Source organism: Sinohyriopsis cumingii, chromosome 10 (assembly GCF_028554795.1).
Source record: "Sinohyriopsis cumingii isolate HCF-2022 chromosome 10, ASM2855479v2, whole genome shotgun sequence".
NCBI lineage: Eukaryota > Metazoa > Mollusca > Bivalvia > Unionida > Unionidae > Sinohyriopsis > Sinohyriopsis cumingii.
Genome location: NC_142970.1, coordinates 99770339 through 99797361, shown reverse-complemented (window position 1 = coordinate 99797361; position 27023 = coordinate 99770339). Strand labels below are relative to the sequence as shown.

Here is a 27023-nt window from a genome sequence, read left to right as displayed (position 1 = left end):
ATATATAGTGTAGTATGGGTCATTTCAAACTGACCAAAGATCACAAGCTGCAATAAGAGGAAAAGGAAGCACAAATATGCAATTATGATTAATAATAAGGCAACATAAAAAATGGTGTCAAATTCCCTCTGAATAACGTTATAAACACAATTCACAGTTAGACATTTTAACGTAAAGTTTCTTAAAGTAAGCAAATTTCCATTTCAAGCATATAAAAGAAACATAAATATCATGAATGGTTTTACATATACTGCACAGAGATCAAATACTAGAATAGGAACTATGTACCAAATATATATATATATATATATATATATATATATATATATATATATATATATATATATATATATATATATATATATATATATATATATATATACAGTATAGAAATAGATAACATGTTTCAACATTATGTAAATGAAAAAATGAAAAGCAATACGATTTTAAGTTAATGGATAATACATGCTAGCTACAAAGAAGGATACAAGATGGTGAAACAAGGAACTGGATATGCGAGAAAACAGTTAACACGGCTCATTGGAAGACCTTGCCACCCTTATTTTAACGGCTGATAATGCGGTTAAGTATGCAGGAAGAATATGCCGATCTAGAACTATACGACACATGCCCAAGCCAGAATCTTTATACTTACGACTCCTAATGTTATAGATGACTTGGCCGGGTGTTTCACCGATTTGATTTGGAGCGGGAATAATAACTTCATAATCAGCAAGTGGAAGAGATGCCAATTCGTCAAGTTCAGTCTTATCGTTGATACCAAGACCAATTACGTATGTGGCAACACCATCTCTTTGCATTTGGTAGGATTCATCAGCCGCTGCATACATATCCTGACTTTTCTCATTCCCTGTGATCAAGATCAAATAGTTCTTGGCGAAATCACGGTCACCATTATTTTCTCGAAACATATTAGTCCTTACATACTTCAGAGCAGAAGCAGTGTTTGTTTGGCCTGGTCTATAACTGATCCTGTCCACTTGTCTGAGAACGTCAGCTTTCTTCTTGAACTGGTTCAAGCTGAATTCTCTGTTGGGATTAGTACTGTAAGTAACAATACCTACGCGCCATTCTTCATCATCGATGTTTAATTCTCGAATTGTGTTCTTTGTAACGTCCATCATCCAATTGAATGTTGATGAATTTACAGATGAGTCTAACACCATGACAAGGTCGTATCCTTCTCGTCTCGGTGCCGCTATAATAGTCATATACTACTAATGACTCCAATGTTAATTGTTCGTGACAATTACGTATGTTACAGACAAAACTTATAGTACAAAAGGACTTAATATTGGAACATATGCATAGTATCATGTGACATGCATCACTGAAACGAACAAATATTAGCATCATGAATATTACTAAATGAATCAGAATTAAAACATTTTATTTAACTCTTCTTTAAATAAAAACTGTCGCATTAATAATGAAATTCACAGTTATGATAATTTCTATTAAGTGCTGCCTAACTGTCCGGGAAGGATCTATAATTCTGAAAATCACCTTCCTCTTACCTTCTTGATTCGATGGACACCCTATATTTGGAATATATAATTCAAATATAAAAGAATTCAAATGCATGTTTTTAAATGAGTCAAACCGCCACAATATGGACTTACTGACAAGAATGTAATAAGTCTCCTGACTACTGAACTTTCAATACTAGTCGCTAAAGACTTTCATCTTCCTGCCAAATATTTAAATTGTAGATTGCAATAATACCATATTGGTTAACCATTCGGTGTACGCATGCGACGTAACTTTAGGACTTTAGTGAGACATGATAAATTCATATATGTAGCACTTATACACTCTCTCGATTAACATAAAACAGTACAGCTCCTTTAGAATAAGTACAGAAATCGAATCATAGATGTATAACTTCATCTAGATTAATATTAAATTTCATAGACTAAAAAACATTCAGACATTTAACCAATGACATATTCACTAAAGAACATGGCACAGAAAACAGATACCTGTACCTTTTTGGGTGCACCTAAATAAATGTTACTGCAATTGCCTTCATCCAACTGTTTTACTTACGTGTTGTTTTCTTTGTTGTTGTAGTTGTAGGCCTTGGTGTCGTCGGCTTTGGTGTTGTCGGCTTTGCTACAAAATGCCAACATTATCATGAGTAATACTTGTAATAGAACACTTCATTCTCTAGTGTTTATATAGTGGAAAGAAGCTTTATACTGAATAAACTGTGTGATAGTCTTTAATGTCTTTAGAAACATAATTAAAGAAAATTAAAAATAGGTATCAACCATTCTAAAATAAGACTTCTGCCCGTTTAAAACTTACATATTATTGTATCATGTTCACCTCAGTCTACAGCGTTAACTCTAGATTAGAAGATTTGATATCTACCAAGCAATACAAAGTGCGTCTTGACAAAGGATTGATTCAAAATCATTTGAGAACAATATATTTCGCAATATCTCAAAAGGGTCTAAATTAACTATCATTTTTAAAGTCATATATAAAGGTTTTATTAAAATAAATGAACACTTTCCTACTAAGGACTCTAGTTGAAATTAGATTTATGCATATTATTTGCAACTGAAAGATATCTAATGAATCTGAATAACTAGACATTACTTACCAATGAACATACATTTTGAATTGCACTATTTCGTGCACCGTATAATTGAAATCATAATGCCAATACAATTAGCTATGCTAAATGCTCATTTAAACAGGAGACTCCATACAAAATGTGCAAATGCATTTACATTTGCTGCCTTTCGTTTCTTGAATCTTAGATAGCAAACTTTCTAGTGCAGCAGTGCTGCTAGCCAAACGTAGCAAACAATGAAAGTACATGAATGCAATGACGCTTTATCAATGTAATGAGACCTAATAAATTCATATCGCGGAGTCGTACAGCTGTTATAAATAAGGCATATGAGATCATCGAAAGACGTATAACCGTTACTCGGTTAATATTAAACGTGACTAACTATAAATAAAGTTGATAAATAAAGTTGATATACGCCGATCACGTCCTTATTTCATTGCAACCGTTATGTATGAAAATGCACACCATAATTATACATTGTAGGGTGGTATGATACTGATATTGCAATTCTAGTACTACAAACGTTCTACTTACTTGTTGATTTTGTCGTTGTAGGTATAGGCTTCGGTGTCGTCGGTTTTGGTGTCGTTGGTTTTGGTGTTGTAGGTTTTGCTAGAAAGTGTAATTGCAATCTTAACTAATACTTGCAATAAAGCATCTAATGCTGTATCTTATAAACAAAATATTTTCGCATTGAAGAAATTATACAATGTGGGTTTTTCTATAAACAATAAATTCAAGAAAGATTAGTACACATATTAACCGAACCTTCTAAAATGACAGCGTTGCTAAAAATTACATACATATTTTGTCAATCTCAATCGTCAGAGTTAAACCTATTTCTAATGTATTAAATCTATTGACTATAAAGGAGTTGCAAGGACCGATTGAATAAATGTCGTTAACAATAGGTAAATGTTGCAAATTGAAAGTCATCATGATATTTTCAAGTCTGATATGTTTTGGTTTCCTAATCTACTCGAACGTTTTCACATAGGTGACCACATTTAAAATTAAATCAATTTATATTAATTGGAGCCTAAAGTTATATGAAGGCTATGTTATTCTGCCAAGTATTTATCAGTTACATTTTCTTTTCATTCTCCCTGTTAAGTATGTACCTTTTATGTGAAATTAAATGTGAATACTCAAAGAAGGAACATGTCATAATTTGAAGATCCATCGAATGGACCTCATATGAGATACATAAGTAAACTGTCCTGCAACTGATTGTTAAATATTAGATTGAGACTCATATGGATAAGATATACATAGTGTATGTATGTACGTGACATTTAACAAACTACAGAGAACATTAAGGCATTTGTTTGCTGTTTCGATTTAGTGCAAAGGCGAGCCCTGATAGATTCACTTAGCGCAGCTCCTGAACATTTAAAACGGTTAAAGGTTTTTAGAGTCATCCGTCAAGAACTATGCCAGAAACATGTGTCCATCTATGATCACAATATAACTACCAAGCAATATAGATTACATATCTCCAAGACAATTATTCTATCTAATCAGTCATATCGCAGTAGCTTATGATCATTGCTGCTAATCATTGGCATTATCCACCTCTCTGGATTACCATGAAGCCGTACAGCCCCTTGAAATGAATAGATGTATAAACGCATCAAGTTAATATTAAAATTTCAAAGAATACCATCACAGTTAACACATATCCATCGTGACCTATACTCATTGCAACAGCTTTACCCGAGAAAGTGCAAAATATTTATAACATTCTGGAGCCGCCAAAATACTCGTGCAAATGTTTTACTTACTTGTTGTTGACTTTGTTGTAGAAGGAGTAGGCTTTGGAGTTGTTGGTTTCGTTGTTGTGGTCGTTACTACAAAATATCAATGTAATCATTAACAGCTATTGTAAGAAAACATCTCATTCCTAAACACTTCTAATGTAGATAAACCTTTGTTTAATGCATATTGCTTAAATTCCCTTGATATCTTTAAGAAGTTAAATATAGACTTGCTCACTTCTCTTCATATCTTTAAGAACGTAAATATATACTGCATTTTCATAGATGCTTTGCATTGGAAAATTATTGAATGCGACTCTCCAAATAAATTATATTATCCCTATATATCTGCAGTTTGTGATCATGCATGCAGATCGTTAACACTGTCTTACTCTCGGAAAAATCAATGGTCCGTGCATTACATCTTTAGCATAAGCATACCGATGATTCCACTGAAGTATAGCTTCAAATAGATAAATATTTAATTTAAGAGAATAATTTATAAATTTACTACAAATAGATAACAAAGTACATTCACCCCAACATTTTACTATGAAAAGGCACATATCAGTATCAATTTGTGGATTGGAGCAAGACATTAGTGTAATTTTACCGTTCCGAATCTTCCACTTACTTGTTGTAGTTGTAGGTTTAGGCGTCGTTGGTTTTGGTGTTGTTGGCTTGCCTACAATATGTCAAAGGCATTTTGAACAAGAATCATAATAAAGCATCCCATCGTATATGGTTGTTTTAATAATAGAACGTTTCTTCATCATTTTGTATAATGTTCCTTAATACATTTAACAAGGGGCCCCGAGTGGCCGAGTGGTCCAACGCGCTCTCCGTTACGGATCACTGCCATCTCACCTCTGTCTGCGTGGGTTCGAGTCTCGGATTCGGCTAATGTGGGTATGTGAGAAAGCTTGCCAGTATCTTCTCGTGGGTCGGTGGTTCTTCCCGGGGTTTTCCCGGGTTCATCCTCCACCATTAATACTGGCCGCCATGTATAGCCTATCGTGTGCTGAAAAATGGCGTTAAACTACTATTTTCTGATTTAATTATATGCAAACTATATGATATTCGTTGAGTAATAACGCGTTCTACGAAACAAATATTGACTAAATCTCATTTGAGAAGGATGCATTCTGCAATATGGTGAAAGAGAATAAATATTGTCAGTATATATGGAACATATATGGAAAATAATCATTCAGACGCCCTAGTGTAGTCTTGTCACACTAACTATTCTACTGCAGCTTAATACATGTAAGATTAGAAAGCCTTCTGGTTAGCAGTGATACACGTTCCATAACTATATTATGTATTATTTATCGTTCAAGCAAGTATCAATTATATCACTGCAATTTGTATTGTGTACAACCAGCTATAATTCTTTACAACAAAATACAGTACTGTATTTGATGATATTGAAAAATATATTTACCATATTGAAATTATATAACGGACACAAACATCGAAAGTATAACCCCAACATATTATCGGTGACGGTTTGTAATAAATAATTCAGATAAAAGAACAACCAAAATAGAAAACAATCGATACAAATTATAAGCCGACAGTGTGTTATTACACAAAGTCATTCGATTTGAATTGAATCGAACGAAACACACTTAACCCGATACTTAGGGATTAGTAAAACAAGATATAAATCTAAAGGAAGAAAATAACTAGCGCAATGGCGACTGTCCTCTTGACGTTCATTCACCCATGTCAAATTTTTCTAGAATTGAACAAGTATAAAACCACCTCATGCAATCGCCTACAACGACAAGTATTCCCCTATTTGTATGCTCACTAATCCACCAATCTCTGCTGTATGCATATCATAATGTTTTACCTCCGAACGATAAGAATAGTCTCCATTTGTAAAAGCCTCACATTGAAGTAGCTAAGCGAAGACCTATGACATGCATCCCATCCTAAAAAAGACAGCTTTATCTTTAAGCATAGAACACTTCCATTCAATTATACGCAAAACACGAGTAAGAGATCCGCATGGTAATTTACTTTTTCGAGAAGGTATGGGTAAAACTTAAATTTAGTCTCAATACAAATAAGCTCCTTGCTGAATCAGGTATATGTACTAAAGTAAAGAGTGAATCGCGTTATTCTTTATATTGTACACACACTAGTATTTTGCATATATGTATTTGTCAGTTTAAATGTTCTCCGCATGTCTTGTTTCATGTTTAAGGAAAAGTGATAGGGAGAATGGAAACATTTATATCAAATTTTAATGATTTATCTCATTTAACTAAAGCTTCTATTTTATTAACGTATATTCTGTCATATATATATATATATATATATATATATATATATATATATATATATATATATATATATATTGCACAATGTTTCTTCCCGATCGATAATTCCTTGCTCGTTAGGAGGTTTTAACGAGGAGGTTTTAACGAGTACACTATATCGCTAGGAGGTTTTAACGAGCTCACTATATCGTCTTATGTGATTTCATGTGTGATCTCCCTCTTTCCGACTGAGAAATGTACAATCTTCATGGAATGGCAATTTACTGCGAAAAACACAAGGTACACGAATACCAGTTTATGTTAAACTTGTACCAAAAACAGTATGTTCGTCGTATAGATCTTCATTTCTACCTTCAGTCCCAATAAAATAACATAATATAGGCTTTAGATTCCGTGTTTCTGTAACAGACCAAATATTTATTGCAACTTTGAAGGCCGAAAAAAGACATCTTTGGTGTAATGACCAAATATTTTGCTTGAGACATGCATACATTTTAAAGGACGTGGATGGATACAAACTATGCATCACCCTTATTTTCCAAGAATATGTATTTCTCCCATAAAAAAAGTAATAACTATTCGAGCAGTATATTTATTTATGAAGAATGAGGAAAGACGTTTTCATGACAATAGCAGAATCTCTCTCATTATAGTTCCTTAATTAGACTTATGTACCAATTGTAAATTCGAACTTGCACTAATGTTCATAAATATAATTGAAATATGACAAGTTATAAATATCGAATCATACATACATGCATGCATGCATGCATACAGACATACATGCATGCATGCATGCATGCATGCATGCATACATACATACATACATACATACATACATGCATACATACATACATACGAAACAGCTCTTTCGAAAACCAACCAATGCAACTCAAAGAAAAGTAGAAATCAATTTCATAGATGAAATTTAATAATGTAAAAAGCAGAGAAACCTCGTTTTCATAATGATTTAATATTGTGTTAAATTAATGCTGTACATCAAATCATGACTTTTGTGAGAGCATAACATTATGGATCTTTGATATTTTGATATTAGAATTTGAGTTGCCTGTTTTGCATGAATGGTTGTATTTTCTAGAATTTCATATAATATTTTAAATTATCTCTTTACCCTTACCAATCAGGAGTTTTATGTTCATTGCTTCAGATTAGCGTTAAACTGATGAACTGTTAGTCTATTATTCGAATTGTATCCTGCGTGTAGAATAATTATATCAATGATCCTTTATTTAATCGTCATATGCAATATCTTAGCAACAACTATCAATACTTTCAAAGTGAAGAAACGAAGCCAATGTAACAAACATTAAATACAAATATGCTGAGGTCAGCTCAAAGAAAAACTGTTAAAGCCAATATGTTGAGGGTTCTAAGTACCTGGAAACATATTCTTAGAAAACACTACCATATAGTACTCCATTTAATGAACAGTATGTGCTTCCGGAAGAAATGTGCTTTTTGCAAAGATGTATATGGACAATGTAAGCCAGCTAGAAGCTCTCTGATATGCTCTTTTAAAATTAGTCACATTCTGTATTGCATCATACTACCTGATAAAATCATATTACCTGAAAAGAATTCACCAGATATATTAAGTAAAAGTATGTGCCCTCTGTTATTTTCTACGTATTCGCGTTATGTACCATCTGTCAATTGTTCTACTTATCTAAACTATATCGCACTTTTTCATTTATGAATGTGACTTAGACTTGTTTATGTTCTAGTGAACCTGCAAAATAAGTAACATAGTCTTCATAATTGCATCAACTTACGTTTAGGTGTGACAGATATGATTTGTTTTCTTATACACAAAAGGAAAACCATAATTAGATTTTTAGATTTTACATTTATGACAGAAAAAAAGGATTAAAGAAGACAAGAAGATTTTAATTAAATAGCGTTTTCTAAAAGTATTCGTCGGCTCTATTGCTATGGTCAGTCTATGAATAAACAACAGTGATCAGAAAGCGGTCTCTACCTGGTATGCATGCTTTCTTTAAGAACTCAGTCTTTATGTCATGCAGGTCATCGAATTCGTTAACGTAGAAAGCATGTTCGGAGGTTGGTAGTGATACAATTTTACTCAGATCACTTGCCATACTTATCCCGACGGTGAAAATTTCAATGCCGTCCATCTTAGCAGCGTCAGCCTCCTGTATTATATCTCCTAAGTTAATATCCGATATATAACTCGCAAATAATATTATAACATTTCTAGCATTCGTTCTGTCCCCACGATCATAGGTAAACATTTCAGTTCTCACTGTATGTAGAGCCTCTATGGTATTTGCACCATTAGGGACTTAGGGCAAGATCTCAATTGCATTCAATACTTCCGATTTGCTTTGGTAGTCAAGCAGATCAAAATAAACATAAACGTTTGCACTGCTAATGGCAAGTCCGACGCGAACGCTCCCACTGTCTATGGATGACGCTCTCAATAGATTTTGAGTGAAAGCCAGTATCTTCGTGAAGTTTTGTTCCCCAACATTTTCGGATGAATACACTAAAAATACCAAGTCTACATCTTCCAGACTACATGAAGCTACTGGAATATCATTTATAATCTACATCATCTCAACTATTAACTAAGATATATATATATATATATATATATATATATATATATATATATATATATATATATATATATATATATATATATATATATATAACATGCTGTTTAAGTGTATACAAATGGTAGTTTGTTGTTACAAGCTATAGAGCAGAATTAAAGGGGATGTTTGAAATTGCATGCTGCATTTGTTTTAAGAAGTAAAATATGTTAATCATCTTCGAATGCAAAACTGCGTTCCAGCTGTACTGTCAGAAGGAGAATGGCTTACCTTGCATGCATGTTAGACTACGAAATATGAGTAAACAAATAGCAAATACAAGTTATCGATGTTATTATTAATAATGCTTATTGCAGGTTGCTTGTTTCCTCGTGCAAGAACCGAATCTAAAAATGAATGTGAGAGGCCAATTATATATAACTTATGTCAAAACTGGTCTAGAATGTAACTTTGAAGCACGTGGTTTTATAATAGCACTCTTGCAAATTTAAAACACTGACCTGCTTTAAACTGCATTTAAATTCATGCCTTAGTAAAATCACGAAATCAAATACTAAGACTTTAAAATAATCATATATGCAGTATAATTGTATTCCATAAAGTTTACCTTAAATCGGTCGATTGTTGTAAGCTAATTCCGTAGACTGTTTATAAACCAAATATAAAATAATTGAATATCACCTTAATCCAAGCCGTAAACTGCCCCACTGTCACTATTATTTCAAAAAGTAATCATGTAAGAAGAATCGAAAGGAAAAGGCAATACGCCTAATTTTAGCACTGTTTAATTCTAATACGACTTTTCCAGTGTTTCTTTATTCCAATGGCTGCTTTGTTCTTAGTCCAATTGTGCCTCAATTTAATCGTCTTAATGTTGCAATATATCAAGGAAAACAGCAACGTTAATTTCATTAAAAAATCACTCACGCCAAGTAATTATACTAAACCGGTCCACTCTAACCAGTCATTTTCTGCCGATAAATAATAAATACGAATAGTTCTAACTAAATCACTCCCAACAATAACCGAGAATATTCTACTGGCTGACTACAAAACTTTTATCCTAACGGTACCGATTCTTTTCACACTATTTACGAACTGCTGTGTCTACAGCACCGGGAAAGTCTTGGTTACAAAAGTTGTTTTTTCTTGTTTTTGGTACTGAATAAGTACATGATGCATGCGCAATGGTTTACAATACATACATGCGCAATGGGTTAAATACAGACGTGCGCAATCGGTTACATTACAGACATGCGCAATGGGTTATAATACAGACGTGCTCGAAGAAGAATGAAATAAAACTTACTTGTCGTTGTTCGTGTGGTTTCGCCTGAAACAAGAGTTAAGTTTAAGATAATTATCTATAAAATATAAATTACTAACCATCATCTCATCTGAATGGAGTTCAACTCGGTAAATAATTTTATGTGATGTCGCAAGATTCAAAACTTATCCAAATTCAGTTCTAAAGTATCTTATACCACTTTTCGGATGTGGGAAATATCAAACGTTAACACCTTTCAGTTTTAAAACAGACGTGACAGTATCGATCATCTTTCTTATGAAACTGTAAATAATTTTTCTTAGATAGTATAATTCGGAGTTAGAAACCTTGGTACGGCCATAATGAAATTTTTTAAAGTCTGAAATTATTAGTATGTGTATGTGTAATTCTGAGCGTTTGCATTAGCATCTACTTTCCTATAAGCAGGACGCTAAAAGCCCGTTAGCCCTAGTAAACGATGTAAATGTAAATTAAAAATAGCAAATTTCATATAGACATGCAATTTATACCTTTTTAACCTCAAATAGGGAAGTCATACATGAATCATTTATCAATCAAGAGATAAATTAGCCATTTTCATGATAAGAGTGAAAAAAAGAAAATATGTAATGAAAGTAATGGCATAATGTTTGCTAAAAATAAATAAACCATTACTCGCAATACTTAGAAAGTACTAGCAATACAATTTGTGAAAATGAAAGGACAATTCTAAGAGTTAGCGAGTGGAGTACTACGAGATTATTGGGAAAACATGTTACATCTGAGAGCGGCGTACGTGCAATATAAATAAAAAGCCAGAACTCCCCTGCATTTCATATGCAGTTTGGTTACCAAATGATGAAATCTGCACATGACGCCGTCAAGGCATTCATTACGTTCCACTCAAGTGAAATATTTTTCTCTTCGTCTAAACGTTCAAACATTATTTTTCGTGAGCAGAACATCTGCAAATAATTATATATAATCTTATAACATTTAGATGTTTTTAACGTTTCATAGAGTACTTAATCGCACGGATATAACTGTAAAAGCCTCAATGTGGTTCTTTTGTAAGGATTTAGTGGCATGAAAGAAATAACCAGGTGTAAAATGTTTATTTTCAATTTAATCGTGTCCAATGACAGATAACTAATATAAAACGTGTACAATGTGAATTGTGCTTGGTTACTTTTGAAAACTAAAATAACCTACATGAAATCGGGGTAATACGATGATCAAGCCACATGAACTAAATGTTTTGTTGTTAAATACATATTAAGTTTTTATATTAATTTTCAGATATTTCTGAGATACATGAAATGTGGGTCTTTCAATACTTTTCTAAATATTGATATTCAAATAAAATATTGATTAGACACGACCAAGAGGAATCATGACTAAAACCGGGCGTTTTCTATTTTTACCAAAAGCCTTTTGAGTTGTTATAACTTTGATCAAGGAGCTTTCGGTTGTATCTGTACTTATCCATTTCGTAACTGAAAAAACATAACTGATAACATGGAACACAACAAGAACCTAATTAAACAAATAACTTACTTGCATAAGAAACACAAGCAAAACAAAACAGATGATTTATATTGGAAAAAGATATATTGATGGCGAATTGTGTCATAATTAATTTTTCACACGATATATTTCAGCATAATATGTTATTCTCATTTTAAATGCATCAATGTTAGAGGCTGATTTCCTATTTAAGGAACATTAATATAAAAGCTTGTACCATGCCAGCAGAGCCATGTTTTGTAAGAAAACAAAATGCTCTGTATTCATGATTGCCCTGAAATATCATTAGACATTATTGTCATTTTGCTCCTAAAGTTAGTGACCAAATATAAAAGCATATCGGCTAAATATATTGGGAGCATTTCTGTCTATATATTTGTTACTTTCAAAACAGTCCCACGTTATTTGTGGATAATATACTAATGTTGCAATTCGCATATAAGTAAAACATATAATAAATTCATGCCAGCAAAAGAAATCTCGCAAAGTCAAAAATTAAATAGATTAGGATATTGCACAGATTGAGCATTTAATTCAAATGATTGTCACAGTCAGGTCGCATTTTGCACTTATTAGCAGAGTCATAATTTCAGTAAGGCAACCGACAAAGGTAAAACACGTTATTACAGTAATATATTTCGTAATCCACTTGTTCTTATTACATGAACATTTCCTAAAAACCATTGTATTACAAAGTTAATAAATTTCCATAATAATACATAGTTAGCAAATACCATAGGATTACATAGTTAATAAATAGCATATAATTACATACTTACCAAATGGTCATTGGATGACATATTTATTTAATACCATATAATTATAATGCATGTTTATCTTCATATATCTTGAAAATGACTGACAACATCGAAATTGTAAGTGAGCGTCGTCTTTTTTAAATGAGGCAATATCTATACATTTGCATTTTGGCTATTTCTCGTAATCGACGTAGACTCTACAAATCATGCATTAAATGTGCAACAACTCTTTTGATTAAGAAAAAAATAATAGGTCCTGAGTATTTGAACCTTCCGTGCATGGTATACATAGTTGTCAATGCCGAGAAAAATATTTAAAGCGAAATGTATTTATTCATGAGGTAATTCTTCGGGACATTATACAAGCTGCAATCATTCTCTAATTTAAGAGATTAGAAAATATGAATTTGCATAAAGGATTGTGAAAAAAGATGTGTCTGTTTTCAATTATTTGCAGCGCCTCTTCGTATACATACCGTCCAGAAACAAACAACAATACTATAGATTTGAACATAGGCAGAACACAAAAGGCTTACCAGAATCTCGTTGTTTTCCTCTAAGTACTTTCGTCCACAGTGGAAAAGTATAACACATAACAGTTTGACACACAAAACATCACAAGACGATGATCAACATACAGTCCATGGAATAGAAAGAGAGGACACACATTTATATAAAAAAAATATTTAAATGGATAACATGGATAAAATAATAAATTTCTGGAGTTTGTTGCTGCGAAAAGAATAATTGATTTAGAATAAATGTATACTTTTCATGACCATTCTATGTATGCAAATATATGTTCATTGCATACATTGTCATAAACATGTCACAATAAGTTAGAAATATGCTGATATGTTATTTTATTTTTCGTCAATTATATAATCAGAAACAACAAAATTCAAAACGACAACGAAACAAAACAACACACACATAGAAAATAGCAAATATAAACTATTTGTATCGCATCTTTGGGGTCTTAGGATACAATTTGAAATTCAATTCGTAGGGATATGTAAATACTGACGTATACTAAGTCTTAATAAGTTAAAAAAGCGTTGATAGATTTACAACTCTGTTATGGGTCGATATCCTTAGATAACTGCTCGCATTTCCTGCTAAATGTATGACATACTGCCATCGACCGTATAATTGTTTGCTAGAAATTATTCTCTTAACATCGCAAATTGGGTAGGGAAAATTAAAAGATATCAAAGCTTCATTCTGTACAATAACATGTAGATTCATCTCTAATGACAGATGACCCATCAAATCATTTAGTCATTTGAAAAAGGTGGCACATCTAATGTTTGAACTACTAATGGCGATTATTTCAGCGCACATTTTTCTAGGCAATTTCCATAATTGAAATTCGAGAGTATTTATTTTCATGTTCCTAGAACCAAACAGCCCTATAATGATATTGATTTAAATTAACAGAGCATCGGCTCATTTATTAATGACGAAATGTAACATACACACTGCACATCGAGCAACGGTTGAAGATAGTTAACTACATACAAAGCAGAAAGTGTAAAGCTTTCAGTCAACATAGCTCCCAAGGAGTGGTGTGCAGCTGTGTTTCATTTGCTTAACAGTCTTAGTGTATTTTAATATGTACTACCTTTACAAAGTGAAAGATTATGGTTAATATTGTGATACAATCGAAATGGAGTGTAATTGTACATATACCGACCTTCTTGTACAAAAGACTAGCAGTTATGGTACCAGTATCCCACTGCTTTAAGAACCGACAAAAACGGTATCTGTTCGTCAAAGGCTGTCGTGCGTAATATAATTGTATTAGGTACATCCGACATTTTACCCTTAATCCCTATCACATGTATGTATTTGATGAATCAAACTATCTATGAGAACAAAGGAATGTCAAATAAAATCGAAATGGTTTTATGTGAAACATAAGCAAAAACACTAATATGATCTAATTTCAAACATTTAATAAAATGAATGGGAATATCGGGTTCACAATTTCAGAGAAACTATATAGTTTTATCCAACAATTATTTTCAGACACCTTCAAGCATCAAACAATTTTACATGTATTACCGGGCATCAAACAATGTTATATGTATTATCAAACACAGTGCTAACTAACTGGAACTTTCCATGAAAATAATATAATCAGAAACGTCACAAACACGATCTTGTGTCAACTGAAAGTCTAAGAGATAAAAAGGCCAATCTTACCCGGACACAGAGATGAAAATACTTTCTGTTTGATCGCTTTCAGCTCATCAAAGGTGCGGACACTAAAGCTGTTTTCAGAAGCAGGAGGTGAAGCTATTGCATCCAATTCCCTGGTATCCGGTAGCCCTATCCCAATAGCATAAATATGGATACCTTCGGCTCGAGCTAGTTCTGCCTCTGGGATAGTTTGCCTAGCATTGATATTGGATACTCCGTCTGTAAGAATGATTGCTATGTTGGGAACGTCAGGGCGATCACCGTTTCTGAAGGAGAACATCTCTACTCTCATGGTCTTTAGTCCACCAGCAGTGTTGGTGCTGCCGTAAGTATACTTGATCCTACCAATAGCATCCATTACTTCTAACTTTGTCGTGTACCTGAAAGAAGCGTTCTTGTAAATAATCTTACATTATCTGCTACAAGCATGTTTGTTTCTTCACTATTAAAAAGAAAACCACATTATACATTGCTAAGTATTGTCCATGTCTTTTGTATGCATTTCAAGCTCATTTAGCTCTAAAGGTTCCCGCGTACACGTTTCATGTAAATATCATCGAAGGTCTCATGACAAGACATTTTCAATATTTTGTATAATTCAGGCAGCGCACCCACATAATAAATTCATATACATATTAAGAACATGAGTGTAGTGAACGATATGAAAATTTTGTTGTGGTGTAATTGCGATACTTGTATTTGACAATACTTACCGATTGATCACCACCAGTAACAAAGAAATTTTCTCTCAAAAATGTACTCATTCCGACTGGTGAAAATGTAGGCTAATTGTCGTTCACATTCTGTCGCGAGTGTGCCAATATAGTACATAGATAAACCGCTTAACATATAAATGTTTTTCCACATCATTCATGTCATTTTGTCAGAATAACTCTGTCTGTATAATGATGTTACTGTATTCTCTTTTACATGCCAGTTAAAACCTGCTAAAGGAAGAATACAACATATAAATGAATGTTTTTCAAACCTCACCTGTTCAAGTGGAACTCAATTCGTACTTCAGAACTGTAAACAACGACGCCAACCTGCACATTACCGCTGTCAATATCAGCTTCTTCTAGCAGCTGTTTACAGAAGTCCAGCATCTTCGCAAAATTCACATCTGTCACACTGGTCGATGCGTCGAGTATATAAACAAGGTCAACTTGAGCATCTGCGCAAGCTGTATATGAATCAAATAATTCGAATTTAATTTAGAATAACACGAACTCTAATTTATTCTCGAGAGGTTTTACTATGAAATAATATTTTTTGACGCCTACTCACTCAGTCACACTTAAGAAGCAATTGCCATGATCTAAAAACATGCATATTCCCAGACTGTCATATCAAATGGAGTAGATATTATATACATAAGGTACAGACTGCCACATAGCTGTACTGGTGTGAAGCAGACATATTCTACCTAATTCACAATTTTAGGACGATAATCGCATGCAGAAACTATTCATATACAACATCAAATAAACTCGGCATTGAAGGAAACAAATAATCCAGGAAACTTCAGGAGAAACAAGGTTCACGGGCTAGTGACGTTAACGATGATATGTCCTGTTGCAGGCATCATCTACAGTTTTAATTGAACTCTTTAACTACTAATCATAAAAATAAAGAGGCATTTTGATTTTGGGATTTTGTATCCTGCGTCATAGTACACGGAACAGATTAAGATCTTAGTCTAATCTCATATACGAATAAATAACTCTGACAGATCAGTCCCTCACACATAACATAAAAACTATATATCGTGTGATGGAACTGAAACAAACTGGCGTCATGTTGTGGGTCATTTCTCGATCTTTTCGAGCATATGATGTGTACTCACCAGGTGGTGCTTTTGGTTGTTCTGAAAAAACCAAGTGAATTATGTCATACAAAATAAGCGTTGCTTATCATAAGTGAACTTACTGCAAAATGATTATACTCATTATACATATATATATATTCAAATTTAAAGATTATTGATCAAAGATTTTTAACCATCATCGCCATCATCATAATTAATATAATGTACTGGTATTTGCTACATCGCGACAATGCGAATTCATATTTATCCTTCTTATTAGTCGTATTCGGTTTCATATGATATATCTGTAATTGAGTGTATGTGTTTGTGTGCGTTTGTTTTTTGCAATACACGAAAAGGTAATAATACAATGTCCAGAATATGTGCATCGCCTGTGACTACCTAAATATTATATATTTGTGGTTAAAGTTGGTACAAGTTCTATCAGACGTGTGGGATAGATAGGTTAGAGAAACTGTCATTCTCATATTGTTAGACTGACTCGCGTGCCAGTCAACGCAATACTATGATGTATATTAAAGTGGACGTATATTGTAATTCTTCAAATGTTCTCATTTACAAACAACGTGACGGTTAGATATGTTAGCAGAAGGTTTTAAAATTAAGTTTAAAATATATTAGTATCTAAACATAATTATGTCTATGAGAATCTGATTCATAATATTATTACAATTTGATATTGTTGTAAAAGAAAATATTTATTATTACCTTTAAGGTAAACAAACTGACCAGGAAAACAACATGATATAATGTAATTTTCGTCGCTTTGCCAAAGATTAGGCTTATCGTGGTAAATGTTGACACTTAGATTAAACTGATTGTCCCGGTATAATGTGCATAAATTTGAATACAGATCAACATGAACCCTTTTGCCGTCGTGCAATTGCGCGTACATTACTTATTGTGTATTCTAGGATCAGTTAGACTATCACGATATACGTCATCTTTGCTCAGACCTTATTGTTTAATACGCACTTTGTCGACATTATTTGCTTATGTACCTCACTGTAGATTTTTCAAGCTTGGTACGTGTATACAATGCTTGAATTTTTAGTCCCAGGCACGTAGAGCTAAACCTTAAGGCTGTCTCCTTCAGGCAGTGTATATCCTTCAACGGTATAGCTAGTTTTCTGCACTGCCTTTTTATTGATGCTTATGCTATGATGTGTAACACTTAAATTGTTTATATAATACACGGTTCAGTGATTATAACTCATACCAGTTCATATGGTTGAGGAAGTAAAAATGTGAAGGGTATGATTAGACTGTGCAAGCCCTTGTTGTGGCCTGGCCGTGTGAAAGCAAACTTGGACCCTTTGTATAGTCTAATTAGTGAAACTCTGACGAAAGCGAATATGTTTCACTCTCTGAAAGACCCACGATACTATTGATATGAACGAACAGGAAGCAGGTCAGCATAAAATAGAGTACATATGGGTTGGCTTGCCAAGATGGGTTACTAATGAAATATTATTTTGGGAGCGTATCCTTGTTGTAACTCATTGAGAAAGGTTTTTTTTATTATTGGAATTGCAGCTCTTTCACAGACTCGAAATTGAAAAAACTCATTAATGAAATTACTACCTGACTCTTTTGTGCAGACTTTAAAACACGTGTTTCAAACACAAGCAGAACCAGAAGATGCCGTGGTTCATATGTTTTTATTTTCTTCAAAGAAGCTGTCATCAAGAACGTGTTTATACTGATAAATATAGGTTTGACAATGAGCATTCCGACATTTAAAGTTATTTAATTTTAATATCATGGTGTTTGCACAATGGGAGATAAAATCATTGTTGATTTATGAAGTATTACAGGACAGTTCACACATTTTAAGAATTTTCTTGTATGTTATATCAACATAACAATTCACATTTCACGTCGGGTGTTGAACAGCATTATCACAAAACTTGCTTCTAAAATCAAGTGTGAATGGAAAAATTATTTCGAATAAGATGGTTATAACCATCATGTTTTTCTAATATTCTGGGTTTTTTTCTATTTCAGCACCACGATTTCGCACCCACATGTCTGTTACATGAATACTGAAACCACAATTACACGAACAGTAATTTTACAAACTCATTCCTGTGTATTATTCGGGTAGCTTGTTTGTAATCTAATGATGAGTAGGCAAATGATTAACTATTGTACGTGAAGAATGCATAAACACATCAGTAGCTTCTGGAATATTTTGTTTAGATGGTCTGAATTTGTGAAAGATATTGTTAAAGTCCATTTATATTTTATTTTTGTAATTAGTTGTTTCATTCTTGCTGTATAGCCGGTCTGCCTCCCTTATAGATCCAGTCATGTTGAACTTGTCATAATGTTAACATGTTCGAATACAACACATGGAGAATTAAAACATTTGGATCATAGTAACAATATCATAATTATATTATGTAAACGTATAACAAAATGGAAGGTAACAAAAAACACATTGCACTCATTGCACAAATAGCGTACGGACATTAATCAAGTGACATCAAGTGTTTACGAACTGCGGACGTCAAAGACACACGGAGAGAACAAGACTGTGCCATGTTCTGCACATAACATTGACGGACACGCACACAAAACCGACGACGACATTTCCTACATAACGAACGTGAGTCGAAAAAAGACCGACGAGTAATTACACATGCACGGACACGGACAAATAAGCTTCTGACACTGCTATTGTAACGATGAACTTACCTGTTGAAGTTTCTCCTGAAATGTTGCAAGAAATGCCGGTTAGTCAGTCACAAAATAACCATGGTAGACAAATTACTGTCCTAATTATTTTCATTTGACGAGTATGAATTTAATCTAAGAGCTTATACTATATCTCACCCTTCATTAATTTGTGGTCATCATTATACAATCGCGCCGCCTTTGATGTTTGTAGCTAATTAACTATAGTATCTATCTGAAGAAAAAACATATAATTTGCTTATTGCATAAACCATAGGTTATGCTAATATGAACATCAATTAACACTGAAACTGCACACACATTTCATAATGTGAAACTAAAGAAAGAGTAATAACCTCAATTACGAACAAATAAGAACTTAAACATAGTCGTTTAAACAGATGTACATTACATTACAAGAAATAACATCGACATGCATATTAAGTGTAATGCCACGATCCTTAACGAATCAATTTTCAACATTAAATATTTTGTATACAACAAGAGAGAATAAACGAAACGAATATTCTCGACATCCCCAAATGTGATACAAACGTGACTGCACGAAAGGTATTTCAGTCATTCCAGTACCTGGGCAAATTGACGTGAAGATCCTTTTCTCAAGTCCTGCCAATTCGTCGAAGTTCTGAACAGCGAAGGTGTTTTCGTCTGCAGGTTTGGATGCAATACCTCTAAGTTCTTTGTCGTCAACTAAACCGATACCAACTGCATATATATGTATTCCGGCAGCACGTGCGTCTTCGGCTTCAGGAATAGTTCTGCGAGCGTTGATGTTGGATATGCCGTCCGTAATCACCACGGCAACGTTTGGAACATCTGGACGGTCTCCTTTGTCTTCTGTAAACATTTGGTAATGCATGGCCTCTAAACCATCCGCCGTGTTGGTACTACCATATATGTAAGGAATATTCTCAATGGCATTAAACATGGAAGCTTTATCGGAATATCTGTTGAGATGAAACTGAATATTAACTTCTGTGCTGTATATAAGAGCGCCAACACGAACGTTTCCATTGTCAACATCGGCACCGGCCAAAAAACTCTTAACGAAATTAAGCATCTTGACGAAGTTAGCCTCTGTTACACTTGTCGATGCATCCAGGACGAACACAAGATCCACTTTGGACAATTCGCATTCTACAAATCAGTGAGATAAAATAAATTTAACTCTTTTATGAGATCTTAAAGTGGAGTTATGCGAGATTGATAAAATTGTTTATAACGTGATAGGTTCTTTGCATGTAAGTATTTTGTGGCTCTTTTTGTTAGTCTTTACATTACATCAGTATGTTATTGTCTGGACTATATAATATTACCTATTATTGACAATTTACTCTTAGTATACAAGTGCTGTAATCGTCCACCAAAATGACCAGTTTTAAGTGATTCTTTTAAGAACATAATAAAACAAGTATAGCTTTAAAAAATTTTAATTTACATCCAGGCTAGGACTCTAGACGACTGCCGCTTACACATAACAGAGAGGTACTTTTACAACAGGGCATTAGTTTATCAAACTACAGAATATAGACAAAGGCAGGATTCATTAAGAGGCCACATTATTGCCTTTCCAGTCATGGTAGACACAGACCTCAGTCCTAAGGGATCAACCTGAGAAACAAGATCATATGAGTGAGCTATGTAGAATTTGTTTCTAACATTACTATATGTGACAGGGTAATACATCAATCATTCTTGACTTAACAAAACTCATTATCAGTGCAATAACTTGGGGGAAATGTTAGGCATTAATATGATACCATTATCATCCCCCTTAAGAGAAAGCTCTAGGTTTTTATCAAAATCATAAAGGATGGTTAATAAGTTTTATGAGTCAATTATGGCTGTATTATATACAGTTCTATGCCATATCTTATTTCAGTTCTAGGTTCGCTATCGCTATTATAGTTTTATAACCTAGTGCAAACAATCAATGACTCGCTAAATATATATGTATTCAAAATCCAGTATTCTACAGCATGCAAAACAAACATCATATATTAATTTAACATCAAAATAATCTGCATCATGTAATTACCTAATTTTCATTGATCTTTTACTTATAAAAATTGATATAGTTATATAATAAATTGATCGTAATACGAAATAGACGTGTACACAAACATTATCATTTCAAATGTTTTGTCTTTCTATATCAAAATTTATATCCTTCCCTATCATTCCTCTTGCCCTTCCTGTCTTCTGTCGTGTGTGTCTTCCTTTAGCAAGGACCATTATCAATCCTGAATCCATAGTTTTAAACTACACTTTAAACTTTCATGGAATCCACTGATCTTCATACTGTCATTGTTGTCTTATATTACTTTGAAACTTATCCAAATTTCGCTCTTTCCTTCTTTCTTTCTTTTTTCGTTCTTTCTTTCCTTCTATATTTCTTTCTTTCCTTCTTCTTCTTCTTCTTCTTAGAGATCCCATCAACGCTGCCCCCAAATGTTACGGGGCACTTTTAACAATACAGATAAAGAACGAATATGGTATTTAAAATTATTCGATGTTCACCCAAGTTAATTTTCATGATGACTGCCACCTAAATTTAACATATTCTTTTTTTTCAACGAATAAACCAAAATACGCTACTTTGTAGGAAAATATTTTTCTATATAAATTATGAATTCTATTTTGGCAACAAATAATATTGATTAAAATTTACCAAATACATATATGTTTGTTTAGTATTCGGAAGAGTTTAATGCTTGGAACCAAATTGTATCAAACCTGGTTTAGTAGTTGAAATGCGAATGGTAGTAGACGTCGTCGGTAGAGCAGGGGTGGCTGAAAAGTAGTGATCGTCGCAATTAAATGAATGAAAGTTTATATAGAGAAATATGCCAAATGTTTGAATGTGAATAGTCATATATATATATATATATATATATATATATATATATATATATATATATATATATATATATATATATATATATATATATATATATAGCTAGAGTCAAATGAAACAAACTTCCAAATGCGAAAGTTTCATTTTCAGCACAAATTATTTAAGCTAACCTTGATGTTTTTATAGCATAAGTTCAATTCTAACGTTAAAACTAGACGTGGGATTCACTACATAGATCAAGTACTGAGGATGTGCTATAACCTAGGTAGTTGTATTAATTTAAGAGTTTAGTCTATATTGATTAACTCAGTTTCCTCTACATGAACAACGTACAGATTAATCCATCTGCATGAAAACTAGAAACAAACATACTGAACGTTAAACGTTTCTACTATTATAACCAGTCACTTTTGGAGCTTGTATTCTTTCATCGAGGACTCTGGGTGGCCACGTGATCTAAGGCACTCGCCTTAATAAATCAGATACATCTCTCCTCTGTCCACTTGGGTTCTTTCCTTGTCTCCGCTAGCATAGGAATGTGAGAAAGCTTGCCAGTTGCTTCATATTCATCATTGTGTCTTCTGGGTCTTCTACTGGGTTCGTCCTCCATCAGATATCTAGTGGCCATGTGTAAGCCTACCATGCACTGAACAATAGCGTTAAACCAAAAATCAAGCAAACAATGCTTCGTTATTTACATCCTCCGTCATTTGGCAGATTAAAAGTGTAAATGATCTCGCTGTGCAAGGGTAGCATATATCAGTCAAATATTGAATGAGCTGTGTTTTAATAGGCCGCTAATCAATGTGATCGCCAGCAAGGTGTAGATCGAGAGGAGCAAGGCAATGGCTAACCGAGTAAAACAAAATGACTTTAGTATGTAATATACAGAAGCTCAACACTATCTCTTCGACAAATTACATAACTTTTACAGTAAATTCCACAACATTCCCTTGACATTGTTTAATCGCTAAAAACGGTTGCTGCACGAAAAGCACTGGATTCTATGGAACTATATACATGCAAATTTAAAGGCAGGACATTCTAGGTTTTTTTACGGGCCGGGGAAGGGCAGTTGGTTTAACGCTTAGGGTAATAACACAAGCTTCATTGCGAAGCACCTTGAGGAATCATAGGTGATCTCGCATATCTACTGAACCATAATTTAGCTGCATATAGAATTATGAAAAAATGATATTTATTTGTCTCCTAAATGGTATACTATCAAACAGTTTGCACGTGCCCCAATCAAGCAAAATATTTTTAAAATATCAAATTACGTTACAACTTGAAATAATTATGTTAAAACATAATAAAGATAAATATAGCATTGAGCAGCATCAGTTAGCAAAATTCTCATGTTTTTATAGATTTTATTATGTTCAGATAATCTAAATTGTGAGGTCGGAATAAATAAAAAATGTTAAGGACAAAAGTATTTGTAATACACACCTGGCGGCATTGTTGGTGGCGGAACGGTCTCTGAAAGGTATAAAAGCCAATCTAGCATATGAATGTTGCTTTAACTGTATAACCAGTAATAGGATAATATGAATTGATATTGGTGCAGATTTTCATCATTGTAATTAATACGCAAATGACGGCAATAATATTGTACGCTGTAATCAATTTATGTAGAATAAAATGGCAGACTAGTGGTCATGTATCGATAAAATAATGTATGATTTTAATTTCTGCTTAGATGAATTCAAATAAAAATGTCTTTGATTTCAGAATATACCCTTTTCACGATATGCAAACAAAATTTGTGAAAGAGTCCCTGGAAGTGATCATACCTCTACTACCGGCAAAGAATTTTAAAAAATCCACGAGAAATAGGTTTCTTTTCCGTTAGTTTAATTCAGCTATTGGTTAAAAAAAAACTATCTGATCAGCACCTTTGTAATTAATCAGCCATCGGTTCAGAATAATGTAAATCTGCAAAATTTCGTACAATAATGTTTTCGCAGTATATTTTGTTATGGTCACGGCGAAACGTAACACTTAAGATTGGTGTATTGGATAGGTCTGCTATAGCCTGGCAACTTGCTATAATTAACATCTCCTGTTTGGAAAATGTATTGCATTCTAATTAGCAACCGTTAGAGGCAAATAAAATGCTACGTGAATGCACGGTCATTAGCGACAAATATCAAGAGTTGCTAAAAACAGGGAAAACTTAGGAAAGTCGAGGGTCATTTGAAACGGTGACATGAAATTATATTTTCCAAAATAGTTATTAACAGTTCTTGAACCGAGAATCGAAGAGTGTTTGCAAAGTTCGACTCGTAATTTATAGCCGGACAGTAATAGCATCGACTCAGTGGGAATGCGACGCCAATTATAAAGGACAAATTCACGTTAATATGATTGTGTGTCAGCATTAGGTTACTACCTGGCCAAAACTAATTATTTTGAATTACGATAGACGATATATGACGCACAAAAAATGTTAGAATATTGGTTGATACCAGGAGAAGTAAAATCTGACACGTATTTAGATTAGAAACTATATTTGTATTTGAAGGAAAATAGCTGCATACCTGACTGAACAATTCAACCAGGAGGATGATGAGAAAGGATGCTATAGGAGAGAGAGAGAGAGATTGAAACGACGACCTATCACCTACAGTAATTTGGACAAGACAGGAAACTGACATTTCATCAATTTGAGTTCGATCAGTCACTCGAGTATATGAATAAATGATGTTATTTGTTATATCAGTATAGCAGAACGGCTAATATAATTGCGCATAAAGTTTGTAACTCTACTTCAAAGAGAAAGCTAATTATTAAAATGACATATTCCATATCATTTTGTTCATGTAACTGGCTAAGTTGTTTCATTTTACATGCGGGGGCTCGCGTTATTCTATTGTATATCTCTGCCCAGATCTATGTTATTCCATCCATTCATTTCATATTTTATTTTAATGTTTACTAGATCCGGGCAATAAAAGGGTGGTCTATCATCTCCTAAATGACTACAACCAAAACCTAGAAGGAGTGAGTGACATCAAACATCACACATCTTCACCACGTCCTGACATAATTAAAATCAGTTCATTGCAGACCAAGCAAGTCTCAAGATGACACGACGTTCAGGATGGCCACGATGGATGTGCTCCTTTTGTTTCTTACACTGGTTTCGTTTTGTTTTGTTTTAAGAGTGGTAGATGGGGGTAAACATTTTCTTATTGTCAAAACTGTTGTCAAATGTGATCAAACAGCACTAAAAAATAGACTCTTTCCAAAAAATCGATAAGAATGTAAAAATATTACATGAATAGCGGCACAAAATTAATATAGAGTAATACAATTATCTGTAAGCATACACGATTCAGGGAAGGTAGGAAAAATGCTAAGAGAGACAGACAGAGACAGAGAGAAAGTACATGATTACAAGGATGACATTATAAATGAATAAATTATTGATCGAGATAATAACTGAACAAGTGCATATACGTAATAAATAATACACAAGAAAATTTAAAGATAAAAATGAAAACCAACATGTAAAGTGTATCAATATGACAGTAATTTAAACTGAATAGACGAAACATATGAGACTCTTAAATTTCGCTGTACGAATAGTTCATCCATATAGAAAAATAGTTGCTGCCTCTGGTATATCGAGACGATTCATACTCTGAACCACTTTCCTGTGCTGTTCAAAGTGGTGTTCACAAATAACTAGGTCATGTTAATCACTCTTTGCTGTATTCTTTAAAAAATATCTTGTATTATCCGTAAAATTATTACAAAATAAATCATTAAGTATATCACTAAAATAAGTCTAATTCTAACGTGGAGAATATAATATCCTGTTATGTGTTGATTAATGGACATGCAATAGTGATTTCTTAATGCATTCAACTGTAAAGAATACAGAGTTGAATTCCAGACATGAATATAAGAGTGTAAGAAAGCAACTACGTATTTCGAAACTTTCGTTAGTTTAGAAGAAAATAAATATGTATATATATATATATGATTATGCCAGCTTGTCTCACTAACCAGTGGTGGTAATAAGGTCGACAAAGTATGTATAGTTTATGAACCTTTCATCTATCTGCCAGAGCAGACCAAACTGTTCCCGTTTCTTCATAAATCCAAATTGAGGACACGCTTCTAATAGGACCAGTCACATTTCTCCCTACTTCTAATTGCAGTTCTATTTCTTTTTTTTTCTTTTTTTGTCTTTTGTTTTGTAAAATAAAAAACTTTCTTTAATGTTTTTCGGTTAACTGTATTGTTTTTAGTATTTTCTACGCCGTTTTGATGTTTAAGGTCGCCTAAATTATGTTTTGTTCAGTGTAATCGACTGTTACAAATTATACCAAATCTTAATTGTATTCAACAAATGAGAAAATTTATTTTTTAAGCTCAGGAAAAGCTGTTTCTTGCTTAAGCCAAAATAACATTACCTCAGGTTTGGTTAAACTGAAATCAACCAAGCACTGAATTAACCAATCGTCAATCATTTGTAAATCTGTGTTAGGTACATCTTGGAAGCTATCATCGGCAGACAGCAACTTTGCAATCAGGAAGTCGTTGTATAGATTTCTTTATGCACAATAAATAATTATGATTCTCATCAGCGCCATTTTAATTTAGGACCAACTAGA

At 33.3% G+C, this 27023-nt stretch overlaps 1 protein-coding gene across 1 annotated transcript in view; it reads right to left on the bottom strand.

The window, feature by feature from the left end:
* Window positions 1-27023, bottom strand: part of LOC149790718 (uncharacterized) — a 395180-nt gene that overhangs the window by 19559 nt on the left and 348598 nt on the right. Inside the window, exons 38-51 of the mRNA XM_089973252.1 lie at window positions 23848-23877; window positions 22275-22331; window positions 20109-20675; window positions 19539-19553; window positions 16857-16877; window positions 16004-16193; window positions 15014-15390; window positions 13342-13368; window positions 10563-10586; window positions 5000-5050; window positions 4393-4458; window positions 3143-3220; window positions 2071-2136; window positions 656-1219 (exon numbers count right to left, since the gene is read on the bottom strand). Of these exons, the coding sequence (XP_089829378.1) occupies window positions 656-1219; window positions 2071-2136; window positions 3143-3220; window positions 4393-4458; window positions 5000-5050; window positions 10563-10586; window positions 13342-13368; window positions 15014-15390; window positions 16004-16193; window positions 16857-16877; window positions 19539-19553; window positions 20109-20675; window positions 22275-22331; window positions 23848-23877 (2133 nt within the window). The remainder of the gene's footprint in view (window positions 1-655; window positions 1220-2070; window positions 2137-3142; window positions 3221-4392; window positions 4459-4999; window positions 5051-10562; window positions 10587-13341; window positions 13369-15013; window positions 15391-16003; window positions 16194-16856; window positions 16878-19538; window positions 19554-20108; window positions 20676-22274; window positions 22332-23847; window positions 23878-27023) is intronic.